At 38.3% G+C, this 18,435-nt stretch overlaps 2 protein-coding genes and 1 long non-coding RNA gene across 3 annotated transcripts; 1 reads left to right on the top strand and 2 right to left on the bottom strand.

The window, feature by feature from the left end:
• Positions 1 to 4,331: 4,331 nt before the first annotated feature.
• Positions 4,332 to 5,042, bottom strand: LOC122672931. Its single transcript, XR_006334513.1, has 3 exons — positions 4,829 to 5,042; positions 4,554 to 4,712; positions 4,332 to 4,457 (listed from the first exon to the last, which is right to left on the bottom strand). It is a non-coding gene; the product is annotated as an uncharacterized LOC122672931 (long non-coding RNA).
• A 5,303-nt stretch (positions 5,043 to 10,345) lies between these two features.
• LOC122670760 lies at positions 10,346 to 11,071 on the top strand. Its single transcript, XM_043867739.1, has 2 exons — positions 10,346 to 10,434; positions 10,598 to 11,071. The coding sequence occupies exons 1-2, from the start codon at positions 10,382 to 10,384 to the stop codon at positions 10,854 to 10,856; spliced, it is 312 nt and encodes a 103-aa protein (XP_043723674.1). The 5' UTR covers positions 10,346 to 10,381; the 3' UTR covers positions 10,857 to 11,071.
• Positions 11,072 to 16,220: 5,149 nt separating this feature from the next.
• Positions 16,221 to 17,891, bottom strand: LOC122638265 (F-box protein At1g67340). The gene is made up of 3 exons (XM_043831141.1): positions 17,585 to 17,891; positions 17,149 to 17,311; positions 16,221 to 16,984 (listed from the first exon to the last, which is right to left on the bottom strand). The coding sequence occupies exons 1-3, from the start codon at positions 17,842 to 17,844 to the stop codon at positions 16,226 to 16,228; spliced, it is 1,182 nt and encodes a 393-aa protein (XP_043687076.1). The 5' UTR covers positions 17,845 to 17,891; the 3' UTR covers positions 16,221 to 16,225.
• Between the last annotated feature and the right edge of the window lie 544 nt (positions 17,892 to 18,435).

Here is an 18,435-nt window from a genome sequence, read left to right as displayed (position 1 = left end):
CTAATGTTTAAATTTCATGGTTTTAAGATGCATTGGAAGGGTCTATCCTAGCACTTTATAATTATTTTTTTGAGGATGAGTTCTTTGAGTCTACATCATGTTCTACACCTCATAGTGTAATTTTATATTTATTTTTAGGAGAAAGAAAAAAATAATATTAAGAGGGAAATTAAAAACCATTTTGGTAAAAAAATGAATTAAAAAATTATTTTTTCAAAACATTTTCTAATAGTACGTCTTTATAATAAATTACACTTAAAAATGAAATTTGATCCAATTTCAAGGTTCATTTGACTCAACCTTGTTAGGGGTATTTAAGAGCGGAATCATTAAATCCCGTAAATGATTGTTCTGATATATCACGGAAATTCTTTGGTCTACAAAAATAAAATAATTCTCTATGGTGGAACAAAAAATCTCTCATTTCTCCCTCAGAATAGATTTTTCTTTTTATTTTTCTAATGAATGTTGTTATGTTATCTAGAATGGTGCACCAATCCTTTGAATCCAGTACCAACAGGTATCATTCCCCCAAAACTACTTTCTCTTTCAGGTTTTTCAACCAATCAATACGTTCCTGTAGAGCGACTTTTGCTAAAACTCGCTTTGGATTTGAAACTTTGTTATATTATTCTGCCAATAACTTTGGGATGATTCAACATATTAGTTGGGTATTACAAAAGAATTCTAAAGATGTAAAGTAGGCTTCGCATGCTATCTTAGGGCATCTATTCATCATCACTGTATACATCTCCAAGACGATAAAATGTGCTGTCCACATTAAAATCAATGTGCTTTTCAGTAGCGAACGAAGAAGGAGGCACAAAGAGTTTAGGACACTCCACCCCTTATACGAAATGGACCCCATTTTGACCTTTGTGTTAAAACAAGAAGAGAAAAAGATGATGCAATAAATCAGAGTCGCGATAAGAAAAAGTAGATTGATGATGTTTTTTTTTTATTTTTTAATGAAAGTGTAATCACACAAATTACACATCAATCCCAAAAGGCTAGATTGATGATGTTCTTGGCATGTTTGCTGTCCCAATAGTTCCTTCTACCATTGTTGCTTAGAGAATTTCCATCATTGTGTCATTACTCGGTGAAGTTCATGCAAAAAATGAAGGGTGTCTTGGAATAGTAAAGAGCATTTTAGACCTACAACATTTTTTTCTGGATGAAAAGGGAAGGGGGGGGGGGGGTAGGGAAGTAATGACAACTTTAAATTCATGGGTGAAAGAAAACCTTATCTGAAAGGGAAGAATAGCTAACCCTTCACCTCTAGCACACAGCCCTATTTTTTCACCTTCTCTTTTTTATGTTTCTTTTGCAAATTTTCAATCAATTCATTTGCCTCATTTAGGTTCAGGGCCGTTACTTAAAAAAGTATTTGCAATTTTTTTTCCGTTTTGCTACTTTTGGAGCTCAATTTGCAAATATTTTTTAGTGTAACTACCTTTGGAGCTCACTTTGCAAATTCTCTTCTCCTTAAAATAACACATCTTCATTATTTGATGGTAAAAGATTTTATGTATGGTTGTGTATGCATATGGTTGTGCTTTCAATTCCTGAGAGAGAGAGAGAGCGATGTGTTGTTACGAATCTTTATCCCCTCAATTTACTTGTCCGTCAATTTCCTCAATTCCATCAAATAGGGGGTAGAAATGACCACCCTACCCCCTGTCCTAACATACTGTCCGGGTGGGATCCACTTCTCCCTATTGTGTTAAAACAAGAAGAGAAAAAGATGATGCAATAAATCAGAGTCGCGATAAGAAAAAGTAGATTGATGATGTTCTTTTTTTATTTTTTAATGAAAGTGTAATCACACAAATTACACACCAATCCCAAAAGGCTAGATTGATGATGTTCTTGGCATGTTTGCTGTCCCAATAGCTCCTTCTACCATTGTCGCTTAGAGAATTTCCATCCTTGTGTCATTACTCGGTGAAGTTCATGCAAAAAACGAAGGGTGTCGGAATAGTAAAGAGCATTTTAGACCTACAATATTTTTTTCTGGAAGAAAAGGGGGGGGGGGGGGAGGTAGGGAAGTAATGACAACTTTAAATTCATGGGTGAAAGCAAACCTTATCTGAAAGGGAAGAATAGCTAACCCTTCACCTCTAGCAAAGAACCCTACTTTTTTACCTTCTCTTTTTTATGTTTCTTTTGCAAATTTTCAATCAATTCATTTTTAAAAAAGTATTTGCAATTTGTTTTCCGTTTTGCTACTTTTGGAGCTCAATTTGCAAATATTTTTTAGTGTAGCTACCTTTGGAGCTCACTTTGCAAATTCTCTTCTCCTTAAAATAACACATCTTCATTTTTTGATGGTAAAAGATTTTATGTATGGTTGTGTATGCATATGGTTGTGCTTTCAATTCCTGAGAGAGAGAGAGAGCGATGTGTTGTTACGAATCTTTATCCCCTCAATTTACTTGTCCGTCAATTTCCTCAATTCCATCAAATAGGGGGTAGAAATGACCACCCTACCCCCTGTCCTAACATACTGTCCGGGTGGGATCCACTTCTCCCTATTGTGTTAAAACAAGAAGAGAAAAAGATGATGCAATAAATCAGAGTCGCGATAAGAAAAAGTAGATTGATGATGTTCTTTTTTTATTTTTTAATGAAAGTGTAATCACACAAATTACACACCAATCCCAAAAGGCTAGATTGATGATGTTCTTGGCATGTTTGCTGTCCCAATAGCTCCTTCTACCATTGTCGCTTAGAGAATTTCCATCCTTGTGTCATTACTCGGTGAAGTTCATGCAAAAAACGAAGGGTGTCGGAATAGTAAAGAGCATTTTAGACCTACAATATTTTTTTCTGGAAGAAAAGGGGGGGGGGGGGGGGGGGGGGGGGAGGTAGGGAAGTAATGACAACTTTAAATTCATGGGTGAAAGAAAACCTTATCTGAAAGGGAAGAATAGCTAACCCTTCACCTCTAGCAAAGAACCCTACTTTTTTACCTTCTCTTTTTTATGTTTCTTTTTCAAATTTTCAATCAATTCATTTTTAAAAAAGTATTTGCAATTTATTTTCGGTTTTGCTACTTTTGGAGCTCAATTTGCAAATATTTTTTAGTGTAGCTACCTTTGGAGCTCACTTTGCAAATTCTCTTCTCCTTAAAATAACACATCTTCATTTTTTGATGGTAAAAGATTTTATGTATGGTTGTGTATCCATATGGTTGTGCTTTCAATTCTTGAGAGAGAGAGAGAGAGAGAGATGTGTTGTTACGAATCTTTATCCCCTCAATTTACTTGTCCGTCAATTTCCTCAATTCCATCTAATAGGGGGTAGAAATGATCACCCTACCCCCTGTCCTAACATACTTCCCGGGTGGGATCCACTTCTCCCTATTAGATGAAATTGAGGAAATTGACGAGCAGGCAAATTGAGGAGATAATTTTCGATGTTGAGAAAAAACTGAATTCTTATTTGATTGTTCAAAAATAACAATTGGTCTTATGAATGTAAAGTTGGAAGCTTGTTCCAGGAAAAACACTCATTGTTTTTTTTGACAGAATTTTCCTCCACCCATAGATGACGGTTTATCCACCAGCCTAGGGTTCATAAACCCCTCATAAGATTTTTGTAATTCCCGCCCTCTATCGCCTCACAGGGAATGGGATCCCATTCACTATGGATGAAGGAAAACTCGGTTTTTTTTTCAATTTTCAAATTCCCAGCATAGTCCCGCTATAATAAATGGGATTGAGTTTCCCTTTACCCATAACCCATAGGGAAGAGAGAACATCTTAATCCGAAATTTGACCTTTCGATTGGAATGTAAAAGGTATTTTAGACTTCGCACAATAGAGAATCTCAGAAGCTAACTATTATTCTCACCTGCCAAGAGTCGAATCACAAAGTCACATTATAGTGGATGAAGAGATTCTCCATCGTACTCGCTGCTGTACTTATTTATTTCGCATTGGGTTTTTTATAATTATCACCCCAAAATCTTTCATATTTATTATTATCTCCTCTAAAAACTTTGAAACAACTGTTATCCTCCCTTGTTGCATACTAATAACGAAACGGCCCCCACCGTTACAAACCTGTAACAGCGGGGATTAGTCGTGAAAGTGTGCCGTTGTCACGAACTTTTTAGGACCAAAATGCCCTTTTTGGGTGGTAATTGTAAAAAACTCCCACCCTTCACCACCGTCCCTTCTCCTCATCCTCCTTCTTCTCCTTCTTCTTCTACTTCTTCTTTGAGTTGCAGAGGCACCAAGCCAGCATCAACACCATCGCCTGGGCTCCGCACAGTTCCACGCTACTCCCTTGACCGAATCCTTCACCACTTCCAGGCGACTGGCGTTCTCATCCCCTTCAATACCGACTCTAACACTGTCATCTTCTGCGTATACGCTTTCAAATAGGTTTCGTTCTTCATGGGTTCAGTTTCATGGTCGCATTGCCCACCTGAATTCCACTGTCCACCACTAGAGAGGGAAAAAAAAAACCCCTTTTTAATTTATTTTTAATGGCGAGGATCATGGAATTTATATTTCATTGTTTGCTCAAAGTGTCAAATTTACTTGAAATGTGAGGTAGAATAGCCCCTGAAGAAAACCAGGGTCTTCTTAGGACTTACATTGGCATCAACCCATCTTGCCCAAGTTGTTAAAGCTCTTCGAAATGCCTCGACATCGTTCGATTCTTCATAGATATGGCTACCTTCTTGATAGTAATCCTTTCTGCAAGTTGTGAGTATTTATTTCCCTTTTTTTATTTAATTTGTTTAAAAAACAGAGGTTTCAATTCAGAATACCAAATCTATAAAGAACACAAGGAAAGGATTCTGAAGATATACCCTTTTGAAGTCTTCTCGTGAGTCCACTAGTGTCCCGTGTTGAAGACGATGATATCTGTATTCTTGTATTTATCTAACGATCTCTCAACTATGTCGAGACAAAGTATTTCCTTCTTTGATCCATTCGTGTCTGGCATTTCCCATTCTTGAACTAGGAAAGGCGATCGAAAGAACTCTACGGAACAGTTGAAATCCTATAAATCAATCCAAATCAGAATATTAACAAGAAATTCTGCAAAATTTAGGGCTGTCAACAGAGTTAAAAAAAGATGTCTTTTTCAAAGAACTTCTAAAAATGGCTAATATATTCGATAATTAAACCCTATTTCAATGCAAGAAAGATGTCTTTTTCACAGAACTTCTAAAAATGGCTAATATATTCATCATTAAATTAAACCCAAGACCTCTGCCAATGTTCTTGCTTTGTGGCTCCATAGCCTGGAAGTGGTGAAGGATTCGGTCAAGGGAGTAGCGTGGAACTGTGCGGAGCCCAGGCGATGGCGTTGACGCTGGCTTGGTGCCTCTACAACTCAAAGAAGAAGGAGAAGAAGAATGAGGAGAAGAAGAGGATGAGGAGAAGGGACGGTGGTAATGGGGTGGGAGTTTTTTACAATTACCACCCCAAAAAGGGCATTTTGGTCTTAAAAAATTCGTGATAACGGCACATTTTCACAATTAACCTCCGCCATTACGGGTCTGTAACGGTGGGACCATTTCGTTATTAGTATGCAACAGGGGAGGGTAACAGTTGTTTCAAAGTTTTGAGGGGGGTAATAGTAAATATAAAAGATTTTGGGATGATAATTGTAAAAAACCCTTTCGCATTTGATCGGAAACAAATGTGCGAAGCGCGAAGCACACACAGCAGAATCTTGATTACTAAGAAGGAGATAAAGATAGAGAGGCATGGAGCGGATTGGCAGTCTCAGGTCCTATTTATTTCTTCATTTGTGGGGTTTTTATTATGTTCCTAATATTTAAGGAAAGAACAGAAATTAACCAGTTGTTCTGACCGATTGCAGCATTGGGTATATCCTCCAGGGAAGACGATTCGAGCTCCAAAGACAACTCAAGCTTCTTAACAAACAACCTAACAAGAGCACCACTCAGGTTTCACATTTTTTTTTTTTTTTTTGGTTTCCATTTTGATATAAAATGTTCTTAAAAGTGATTCCACTATGTAGATACCTTATGATGATCAATCAAAATGGTTGGAGAAAAAGCGTTTTTACCCCCCTCCCTTTTTGTTACATGTTCATTTTCCATCAAAATTTCCCTTTTCAACTTCTATGAATGTGAACACCTCTTCTAAAATGTAATCATTAAGAACCAGAACTTCTTGCTGCCACTCACTCATAGAGGGATTGTTAAAAATCAAATCAAAACTACAAGCTGTGCTGGGTTTCTCCTCCCGGTATTAGCCAAGAAGTGGATCTTCCTAATTTGTACCTTCAATGTCATGCCTTCAAGTAATTTGTAAAGTCATTACCAAAAAAAAAAAGTAATTTGTAAAGTGGCTGTAAAAACATTAGTCTTTAATTGACTGTACTGTCATATTTGTAGTTAATGCCTGCAAAAAGACAATTATGTTGCTTCTATTAGCACCTGGTATGATGTTCTTAATTATTTACTTACATGAAAATTAGTGCAATAATGAGGTGATGTTTGTTTCTTATGTAGGAGTATGTTGAAAGTGTTGTCTGCAAAACTTCGACACTACATAATGATGGGCTCGAAATTAGAAAATAAGAAATGATGAAAGTTCTAGATCTTCAGTGTAGGTGATAGCACTGTGGATTGCATTAATATCAACAAACAGCCTGCTTTTGATCATCTATTGCTTCAGAATCACAAAATCAAGGTAGATCATTCTCTCACATTTTTACCACATTGTTTAACACTTTTATAGGGACTTTAAATATAAGTGAAAGGTAATTCTGGTTTACATTGGTGCGAGTTTGGAATTGGGAAGTCGGCCTTTTTCATTGGTTTAACTTGTAATCTCGCGTAAGGTGTGGAATGATGAAATAGCACATACACACACACACAGGGGGGGGGGGGGAGGTGAACTGTAACCATAACAAATTAAACAAACAAAAGGTTTTAAAACAACTTAAAGACTGAGGTCCTATTTTGTTTCACTTCTTGTATTCTGGAGCTAGGAACCACTTAACTGATTCATTGAAGTGATCCTTTGCTTGTGGAATACTTGCCTTAAAATGATCCCACCGAAAATGAGTAAATGATTCTTAGGCTGAGAAGCAAAAGTGTTCTGTTCCATGAAAACCACTCTAAAAATGCAAAAAGAAAAAGAAAAAATAAAATTCAAAGAATCTCTCCAAAGAGTCAACTTTGAGCCAAATCAAAATCATTATAGAAAATAAAAGTTTTTGCTCGGGCCAGCACAATGCCTATTGATCTACGCATTACCTAGTCTCTATAAAATATTATTCTCCAGTATGTCTTCTACTTCTATTCACAGTTTTCTATCTTTAGACCACTATCAAAATGGAAAACCAGTAAAATTATGAGAACTAAAACCTCTAAACATATTAATGAAGGTTAGGACCAAGGAAACTGCTAAGAAGAAATATTTTTCTCCAAAATGAATTAAAATAAAGAGAACAAAATCCTCTTAACTCTAATAACGGAAGTAACTTCCCGGGGTATTCTCGACCACTACCTCATCACTGTTTCAGTTTTCTCTACTTTGATTTCTTCAACGTAGACCTTTTCAGTAGAATCTTATAATCTGTTGATCTTCCGTCTTTGAAGCTTCAAGCATTGTCTCTTCTTTATTTGCAAAGTTAACTATGATCACTTCAGCTTTATCTTCAACTTCAGGCTCCTTTTCTTTGATTGGTTCTCTTTCAATCTCCTTAACACTGTTCGTATCAGATTTTCAACACTCTCCAATTTGCTAACCGAACTTTATATATGTTTGCTTCAAATTCTCTTCAGCTTTAAATGCCTTTTGGTGGTAATTTTTTTGTAGGGAGAGCTTTCTTTGGATATGTTCCGGTGTACTTATTCTTCAACTTGTGCTTCATCTGTTCCCAAGTCCTAGGCTCACGTCTTCTAACTTTGAGCCTCCTCATAGATTCTCCACCATTCTTTAGCATGAACAGTCAATTGCAAATAAACAAATCTAAGCTTCCTTTCCTTTGTTAAGTCATACCAGTCAAAAATTCTTCTAGAGAATCTAATGAATGAAGGAATAGGCATGGGCGCATCTGTTCAGCAAAGTTAGGAACCTCTGGCTTCATCTTGTTTGTAGTAATATCAGTTCCAGGAGGTGCATAATATGTAGGTACAACATAACGGACATAATATGATAACCTGTTTCAAAATTGGACTCTAATAAAGTAAACCAACTTGATAAGGAAATGAAATAATAATAAAGAAACTAATATCCTTTCTAGATCCCATGATCCTGGTTTTAAGGAAACCAGAAATGGTTTGGGTCAAAATTTGGTTCAATGATGAACCAGATGAAACCACAGGAAGACTATCTTTCTCTTTCTTCTGGCTGCGAACTGCATCAACTGGCCCCCAACACATCCTTCCATGTCCTTCAGTTACTTACATCACATCAATGTAAACATTTTGCAGTCTTTGAAGGAAGCTATGGCACTTCCATCAAATCCTTGTTAATTACATCCCATCTTCTCTTGTAGAAAGAAATCAAGAATCCATGGGGCCCTGGTGATATTAGCTTTAAGATACTTTACTGCAGCCCACTCCTCTTCCGCTGAAAAAGGTCTTAACTCACCCTCCACCCCTCGCTGGCCTGGGGAAAACAATACCTCTAATGACTGTCTGTTAACACCATCTAATTCGGGCAAATTGTTATAAAACGAAAAATTTCCATAATTTCCTGAGCATCCAGCATGAGAATTCTGTTGACATGAAACAGACTAGTAACTTGAATTGTTCCAAAAAATATTTACTGTAAGTCATATAAGTTACAAGATTGTGAATTAACAGTAAAGGAAATGCATTGTGTGCTGAAAGCGCAGGATGATACATAGAAGTACATGTAACCTTCAAGTAATCATCAAAGAGGCCATGAGTAAATTTATTCAGAAGAGAAGTACTTACACCTGTTGTTGGGATACCAATTGGGATAACTTTCAAATGAATAGAGTTCCCAATGGTTGAAAGTGATAATTGATTTGAAGACTCTTGAGCCATGAGGGGTAGGTTCAGTTTCATAACAGAGGTTATGGTGCAAATCAGCGAATATACAAATGTGCATGAGATAGATAAACTTCAGTTCCATCATCCTTGTGGCGTCAAATGAGTTTGTGAACAAATTGAACTGGTCCTTAGCATCTTCTATGTCTTTCAGATGGGCATCTGCAGTTTGCGACTTGGTACAAATGGGTTTGGAGGGATTATACGACCTAAACTTGAACATGGTTATGGAAAACTGAAACTGCTATTTATGTGTCTTGTTCATGGTGGGTTTGGGTATCATGTCGGGGATTGTGACCTTTAAGGGTTTTCTTCCCTTTTGAAGGATGAATAATATCTTACAACTGAGTGCCATTTGCTGAGGGTAAACCCTATATTATTTGTAGATCATTATACATGGCTATTTGCTTGTTGTATTATATGCTTCTCTTCCTTTAAAAAAAGGCCGTACCCAGTGCACAAGGTTCCCGCGTTTAGCAGGGTCTGGGGAGGGTCAAATGTACGCAGCCTTACCGCTGTTTCCAAAGAGGCTGTTTCCAGGACTTGAACCCGTGACCAAGCGTTCAGCAAGTGAGCACTTGACCAACGCGCCAAGCACGACCTTCATATGCTTCTCTTCCTAACCTTTTACTATATAGCATGCTCAAATAAAAAAGGAGGAAAATAAAATAAACCCATTAATGTTGGCTTTCGCTAGGGTACCTCTTAGTCTCCAGAGCACAGCACCAAATGAATCTTTGGGTAGTTGTATGTTTCGAATGTTAATTTACATGACCAGACAGGATAAAGATTACAGTACGTATCAACACACACTAAAAATGTGCAATTTGGTACCATACAGATCTCCATTAATTTCCATCTTTGTTTGATTACAGAGAATTAGAGAAAAATTTACCTTCACCTGTTTAGCTGTATAGTGCAAACAAGCACCGGAAGTTTCATGGTTAATGTTAGTTCATTATAATATAATTAGTTTTATTAATTATTAGTTTCATTAATAAATTTAATTACAGAAAGTAGAATATAACTAAATATACTAGGATTATGGAATCATTAATTCTAGACTTATTCAGTGAGACTGTTTTATACGAATGATAGTTATAGTAAAGGTAACTGTTTGCTGCAGTGCCAGTTATAGAGGCATCTCTCAACTGCTCAATTATGAGCTATGTGGCAGCTCCATTTTCATTCAAATTTTGTGGACATTTACACGTCGTGGCCTTTCAGTTTGGAAAGGTTTGGCTCAATCCCATTCTCCCACAAGGAAATATTGAGGTTTGAAAATTGGTTAACAATTCAACTTGACACTACAGTTCAACTTCCTTATATGAACATTTTGATGGAGAATTAAAGCAAATGGAGAATAATAAGAAACAGAGGCAACACAATTGTGCCACGGAGACCCCAAGGTAAGAGACATGGACTAACTGTTTCAGTGCTTGTCCTGCATTGTCTGCTTAATATGTTGCAATGAATTTGTTGCTAAGAATGATAGTTTTATAGTGCATGCATTCTTAAGCTCTTTATGGTATTTGATTTTGTGCATCGTTAATTATTTATTTATTTTGTCAGGGAAACCTCTACTCCATCACTCTCTCCAGATGAAAATAATGACATTAAGAATTCAGCAGAACAGGTGAAGGATGTCTGTAAGGTATCTCTTGAGGGTCAAATACCAGAATTAGAAGTGGATAATCTTCAGAGTGGAGGACCAGACAAACATGCTAATTCTCACTGGGTAGGGAATGGTTTCTCATCTTGTGGCTTGAAGACACTAAAAAAGGTACATAAAGAGACAGTGTTGGAGGCTGACGAAGAACTAACAAGGTAGCATAATCTGGTAAGCTTAAGCTTTAATGTAATGCAGGCTATAATCAAGATTTTAAGTTTTTCCCAAATTTATATTTCAGCTAGAAGAACGAAATCAAAATCTGTATGGTTTTGGCTGATCTAAATTTGAATATTTTGAATATCTTGGATTTTGTAATTCAGGTCAAAATTTTGACAAGACTATTTCATGCCAAAGTACTCTCAAGTCTCCCTGTACTTATTTTTCTTTTTCTTTATTTTTGCCTTATGCAATCACTATGTGTTTGATATGTTATTTATTTTGTTTGTATTGCATTATGTACATTAAATGATTGTTCATTTAGTCTTTATTATTGTCTAGATTATAACATTTTTACTTGAGTTTTTTCTATGTATTGACATTATTCATAATTCAAATAATATCTAGGATATAAAGCCATTTCATTACTTAAAAAAAAAAATACATGACACTGCCGTTCTCGTCAGTTCTCTGCTACTCATGATGTCACAACTTCTCCAAGGTACTTGAAGTAGGGGTATTGATAGCTATTCTTCTTCTCGTCATTCCATATCATTTTCTTCCTCTTGTTTTGGGATTTTATGTAAATATCATTTTTGCAGTCTTGAAGTTATGATGAGGAGCAGTCGCATATATGCTTAATGTTCATGTTAAATCAAAGCCAGAAAATGGTCGGGAAAGTTGATAAAATTAATGAAGATTTGGCAGGAAAAGATTATTAATAGGAGGCTTGTGAAACTTGATCAGTAAAAGCTACATTGTAGCTGGAGGTTAGGTATTATGTGAATATGAATGGTGTTGCTGCTGCTGCTGCTTGCGAATGGAATTAACAGATTGGTGCCAGCGCTTTTTTCCTACGGTAGATTGTGATATTTTAAGCATTGGGAAACGTTGACTGCTTATTTGACATTTTTTGTTTGGTCACCAATCTGTAAATGCTTTGTCCATTTTGTATTGAAATTTTCCTGTTCGAGATTATTGGTTAGTGTTTTATGGTTTAAATATTATTTTTTTGGTGACCGCAAAAAAACTTTTCCTTGTGTTTTAATAGAGTTATGACAACCACCCCACCCTTAATGAATAAAGTTTTTTTTTGTTTTATGAAAAAAACAGCAAATATATAACATTAAACAGGTTGGGAAGGTACATATTATTGTTTGTGGTAGGCATTTTTAGCCAAATTTCTAGCTATATAGTTAGACACAGGTTATCTTCAGTCTTCCTAAAATTAACAAAGATCTTCAGGTTATCTTCAGGTTAGCTACATTAAAGTTTTATGTTTAATGAACAAAGAAAACCATAACAGTTAATTAAAGTCACAGATGGAACAACTTTGATCTTAAAATAGCAATCTAAACTTTTAGTGGTAACAACTGGTTGGAACTTCCTCGCTGCAACCTCAATTCTTTAAGAAACTTCTTGTTTCAAAGCAGCTGTCAGTAACTACTATATAATAAGGTGGGTGGAAGGGACAAAGAAGACTCATCAGAAGGAAGGAAGGTAATTGTGAAAGAAAGACAAAAGAAGAAGAAGAAGAAGAAGATGGCTCCCTCGACCCTTTCGTTACCTCAACTATTGCTGCTAGCTATTATTAGCTGCCTGATGTTGGTGCTGGTGGAAGGCCGTGTTGTTCCTTCTTCTTCTGTAGTACTCAAGCAGACAAACAATCAGACAAAGTTCGCCAAGGAAATGTTGGATGGGCACAATGCAGTACGTAAGTCATTGGGGTTAAGCCCTTAGACTTGGAATGAGACTGAGGCAAAACGAGCACAGAGATTTGCCGACAAGAATTCTGGGCCAAATTGCCAACTCGTACACATACAGAGACCATGTGGGCAGAACTTGTACTGGAACTCAGGCGATGATCCTGAGATAGAGAGTGCCACAGGTGCCGTGAAGGCATGGGTAGAAGCCAAGATCTACTACGACTATGCCACCAACACCTGCGCCAAAGGCAGAGAATGCGGGTGCTACAGGCAGGTTGTGTGGAAGAACTCCACACAACTCGGCTGCGGCGCCGTCAAATGCTCCAGCTATGGTGGTTACTTGGCCATCTGTAACTATAACCCTCCTGGGGATTGCAATGGAGAACGCCCTTACTAGTAGTTTTATATTTTTGCTAGGCTTAAAGTATATGTGATATTATTATGTACACATGCATGCATGCATGAAGCAGAATATACACACCCATTGGTTTAGGTATATATGGATGGTGTGCCTATGACCTGCAGTTATCATGTTGTTGTCTTAATTGATCTCCACAGATAATAATACTAGAATGTATAAACAATAACTGATCGACGAGGCTGCTTGCGAAAAAAGATCCTGTGTATTCGGGCAGCCGGGCTGCATGTGCAGCGCCAGACTATCAAAGTGCCAAGCACGACCTTCATATGCTTCTCTTCCTAACCTTTTACTATATATATATATATAGCATGTTCAAATAAAAAAGGAGGAAAATAAACCATTAATGTGCAATTTGGTACCTTACAGATCTCTATTAATTTCCATCTTTGTTTGATTACGTACAGAGAATTAGAGAAAAACTTACCTTCACCTGTTTAGCTGTATAGTGCAAACAAGCACCGGAAGTTTCATGGTTAATGTTAGTTCATTATAATATAATTAGTTTTATTAATTATTAGTTTCATTAATAAATTATAATTACAGAAAGTAGAATATAACTAAATATACTAGGATTATGGAATCATTAATTAATTCTAGACTTATTCAGTGAGACTGTTTTATACGAATGATAGTTATAGCAAAGGTAACTGTTTGCTGCAGTGGCAGTTATAGAGAGGCATCTCTCAACTTCTCAATTATGAGCTATGTGGGGCAGTTCTATTATCATACAAATTTTGTGGACATGTACACATCGTGGCCTTTCAGTTTGGAAAGGTTTGGCTCAATCCCATTCTCCCACAAGGGGAAATATTGCAGTTTGAAAATTGGTTGACAATTCAACTTGACACTACAGTTCAACTGTTGAAAATACGAAGGGAAAAAGTCCGAACATGGTGGAACAAATGGTACATAGGGCCCAAAATTCGATACAACGCCAACCCAAAGAGTGTGCTGCTGATCTAACTTTTAGTTTGATCAAACAAGCACTCCCCACATGGATCTGCATATCTATTTTTGCCACAAGCATCTGTTCTCTAGGCATAGGGGAGCTACTACTCTCATTTGGCAATATGGAAGAGAGCTTAAAATGATGTTTTAGTGAGAGAGCAAAGTAGAAGGAACTTTGTAGTTTATTAGGCTTTTGCTTAAACACCCACTCCTGGCCACAATTGTTGATTCCACTCCTCCCTATGTCTTGGGCAGGGTTAAAATAGTGTGTGGACTGAGATGAGCCTAACCTGACCTAGTTCCTGTTGAGCCTAGCCCAACTTAACTAGCTGCTGTAATAGTGTGACAAATTTGAAAATATTTTTGTCCACTCACTGATATTAGTGCAGAAAAGTAATGCTGTCCAAATATGCTTCTAATGTGTTTTGTTTTGGCATCTTAGCATATGTTCATTTTCCACTTTATACCTACCATTCTTTCTTTAATTATGTACTTTTGGTGGTAGGATTGAACTATATGGAATTGGTGGTTGACTGTAAATGACAACAACGATGATTTTGCATCTAATATAGATTTTTATGGAAAGATTTACAGGCCTTCAAACTGAAGCTGCAGCAGAAATGGGCAGTGGACATTTCTCCCCTGGGAACTATTCCAAGGCATGCTTTATCTGTAATATTCCGATTGTAGATGGATCCACCTAAACTCATTAACCCAATGCAAGTGGCAATGCATATATACAGTTGCAAACATTCCTAATTGCTACACTGAGGAGTATGATGAGTACAAGGTGATGTCTTGAGATATACCATTATGTTTGGTACCTGGGGGTCCCAATCTCAAAATTTGATGCTACTTCATGATCATTACCATTTAGACAAGTATTAATTCATTCTCTTTGTGCGTTTGTGTTTTCACTTTTATTGAAGTTATTCCTCTTGTATTAGTTTTTTTTTATGTAGGATCGAGTTTCCCTCCACTTACGGTGATCGAGGGTGGGAGTGGGTATCGGGAGGGTATTTTAGAACATATATAAAAACCCTTGGATGGTGGGTGAACCGTCGTCCATGGGTGGAGGAAAAACTGTCCTTTTATGTATATGATACTTGTGCCCCCTCATCCAATGTTTCAGTGGCTCCCTTGCCCCCCTCTTTTTTGGGATAAGCTAATCAAATGCTTAGTTATTAGGGAGAAGGGATTTCAGTTGCTTACCCCTTCTCTCTTTCTCTGGTGCATTATTCTTTATGTGTTGTTCAGGGGAAGAAATGTGTTTCTCACTGGATTCCTTTTCTGCCTTTTTTTTTTTCTGCTTCTGGTGCGCGACAGAGCATAAAACGTTGCACACTCCCTCCCACTTGCATTTTACCTGCTTTTATTTTGCTTTCCCCCGCTTTTCATTGACTCAATCCTTCTCTCTCTCCACCATCTCTTTTGACTGACAAAAAGCTCAAAGAGCAACGAACAGATTACACAACCCACACAACACCTCGGATTCCTTCTATTTTTCGCTGGAGCATTTCATTGATGATGATGATGATGATGATAATGATGATACAAATGTAAGCTTTCTCCCAATTTTCAAATAAAAGAAGACATTGGGGGCTCTGGAAACTCAAACCCAGAAGATGATGTTTATGCTTTTTTTTAAGCATCCATTCCAATTTCCAATCTCTTCTAAATTTTCTAGTTAAAACCTTATTTGGGAAGTAACTTTAAGTATCTAACTCCTACCCTCTCTGCCTCTTATGTTTCACTGTGAATATTGATAGACTTAACCCTAAAGCCAAGCCAAAATTAGTTCCAAAGCTTCATTACTCCCATTACTAGTGGCAGCTGAGCTGTTATGTTTGGTGAACATCCCATACCATACCCATCCCTTCACAGTTCAAAAGTACAAATCTTGATTCTTAATAATGTATCAAAGTCACCACTCCTCTCTTCCCCCCTACACCTAATGACCCAACTGCCCCACTTCTCGCTTCTCATACACGAGATATTAATGTAAGATTGATGATTCAAGAACAACCGAAAGATGCCAGTGTTGATCAGACGAAACCAGTTAATGGGGAAGATCGAAGAAAGAAAGACAAAAAAAATCCTCTAAAATTTTTTTTTCCCCTCAGTTGCAGCCGATGAGAATTGAGATTGATCTATCCTTTACAATACAGAAAAAGAAAAAAAAAGTCCATTCCTCTCTTCTCCTATACAAAAACCAAAGAGAAATTCTCGAAATTACCCTAATAAATAAAAAAATAAAAATAAAAACTAATTTCTTTGTGCTATAATACCGTTACCCCTTAACTCTCAACAACGGCTTGGTCGTCGTCTCCCCCTCCGACTCCGACGCCGACACCGTCACCGTCGGCATCAACAGCGAGCCATTGCTCCATCGGGCCGCACTCTACCTTGTGGCGTAACTTCCAATCGAGCGCCTGACACGCGCGAGAGCAGTAGTTGACGGCTCCACAAACGGAACAACGACGAAACTCGTGTCGCCTCGTCTCGGGCCGGCCACACCCGGAGTGAGAGCAGAGCCTCAGCCCATTCCCAGGCACATCGCCTCGCAGACTGAACCACTCAGCCAGAAACCGATTCGCAGGGTGCGACTTCGGTGCCGGCACGTTGCATCCGAAATCGCTCAACAACGGACACCCCGTGGGACTACCACCCCCCATCACGAGCCGATGGTGGTGAGGTTGCCACGTTAGCCACGGCCGCGAAGTGGCGGAAGATGATGTGGAGGAGCAGAGTACAGAAGCGAGTTCACGGGCGTTTGCCTGGACGAGGAATCGGCGTCCTTCGGAGATGTTTTGCCGGACGCCGTAACCATCCTGGAGGCAGTGGCCGAGCTCCCTTAGAGCATCGATATGGCCGAGGAAGGCGGCTCTGGCGCAGAGAGCTACCCCTGCCCTTAAGTCCTTATCGTTCTTTGAACCACCACTTCCGTTGAACTGAATCACTGCGAGCGAGTAAAGCGCAGATGCGTGAGAGTTTATTGCTGCTTTCGCCATTAGTGCAGCTCCGCTCCCTCTGCTCTGTAGACAGTAAAATCGGATCTGCGCCCAGAATACTAACTGCTAAGCCCCCAACCAAATACACAAAAATCTATTTCTTCTTCTTTAGAATTTAATTTTTCAAAAAACGCAGATAGAATCATGTTAGCAGTTATATATATTTTTGTTGGTATTTGTTTCTACGAAATTGAAGATTACAAACTAACCATGCCAAGAGTATAACATGCTTCGACGTTCCCTGCATCAGCGCATTGTTTCAAGAAGCGATGAGCGGATTCCGACCAGTTCTCCGTCTTTATTGCAAAAGCTTTGGGTGAGGCTTTCGATAACACTAGAGGATGAAGAGCCAAACCGTTCAGTCTCTTGCATCTGTTACAAATAAACAACCACAACAACAAATAATTCAGGAAATCTCATACTTATTCATTCCCTGCCAACATTATAGAAGTTTGTGATAGCTTTTTAGATAGAGAGATCTGCAAAATAAAGTTGAATCTCTTCACCAACGCTCTGCAATTCACTGCCCACTCATTTCTCGTCCAAAGAAAATGAACAAAAATTAAATCAAAAGAAGGGAGCCCCCAACCCCATGGGAGAAGGAAGAAAGACCCAGAAAATAGAGAGGAGGAGGACGAGACGTACGTTAAGAGAACGTTGATGAAATCAGAGGGACAAGCAGCGGTGGAACCAAGTTTGCAGAGGATACAAGCGATAAGATCATCCGGCAAACCATCGAAAAAATCAGAGTTGCTGGGAGTATCAAGCGTCGTCTTGGCCTTCTTCTGAAGAATCGTAACCTCCTCTCCGGAGAAACATCGTTTCCTCTTCGCTCTCCCTTCCTTGCAAGGTTGGGTACTTCTATCTCTGTGAGAAGTGAATCCTTTCCTGACGGTTGCTCTCATTATCGTTTCAGAGAATCAAAAGCAAAGCAAAACCAATTGGGAACTATATATATATATATATATATATATATATATATATATAGGGGATCTATACACAAGAAAAATATAAGTAGAGGAAAAGTCTCTCGCCTCGAACGGCTCCAAGAGAGAGATAGAGACCCACTCTGGGTCAGGGAGGGAGTCACGGGCCACAACAAAATGAAATAACCCTTAGATTGCCTTCTTATTTACGCTTTACGCCCCTGATACACATAGGCGTATAGGCGTATAAGACTCTGTGTTAGCCGTAAAGTGGTGGTATATACGAGGAAGAGCCACTCTGTCAAACGGCCATTGACCAGATCCGGCCGGCGAAGCGTTGTTGGTTGTCTTTCTCTAATTGAAAATTGGAAATCCAAATTCTTCGCCCTCGGCACGCACTCACGCACGCGTGCACTCACCCACTCCTGCTTTTAGCCTTCTCAGTTCTCACCCCCACACAAACACACACAGACACTCTCTCTCGTTTTCTCTGCTAAAGAGGCATTTCGGAAACCCTTTGATTCGCTCCTTGCCTTTCTTCTTTTACACACACACACAGTGTGAGAGAGG

Source organism: Telopea speciosissima, chromosome 8, assembly GCF_018873765.1.
Source record: "Telopea speciosissima isolate NSW1024214 ecotype Mountain lineage chromosome 8, Tspe_v1, whole genome shotgun sequence".
NCBI lineage: Eukaryota > Viridiplantae > Streptophyta > Magnoliopsida > Proteales > Proteaceae > Telopea > Telopea speciosissima.
This window is presented reverse-complemented; position numbering and strand designations above follow the sequence as displayed.

Excerpts from the sequence above, each read along its gene's own strand:
- LOC122638265 (XM_043831141.1), bottom strand. The coding sequence starts at position 17,844 with ATGAGAGCAACCGTCAGGAAAGGATTCACTTCTCACAGAGATAGAAGT. Across the intron at positions 17,312-17,584 it reads TTCATCAACGTTCTCTTAAC|ATGCAAGAGACTGAACGGTT; the intron begins GTACGTCTCGTC and ends TATTTGTAACAG. Across the intron at positions 16,985-17,148 it reads CATGTTATACTCTTGGCATG|ATCCGATTTTACTGTCTACA; the intron begins GTTAGTTTGTAA and ends TTCTGGGCGCAG.
- LOC122670760 (XM_043867739.1), top strand. The coding sequence starts at position 10,382 with ATGGAGAATAATAAGAAACAGAGGCAACACAATTGTGCCACGGAGACC. Across the intron at positions 10,435-10,597 it reads TGTGCCACGGAGACCCCAAG|GGAAACCTCTACTCCATCAC; the intron begins GTAAGAGACATG and ends TTATTTTGTCAG.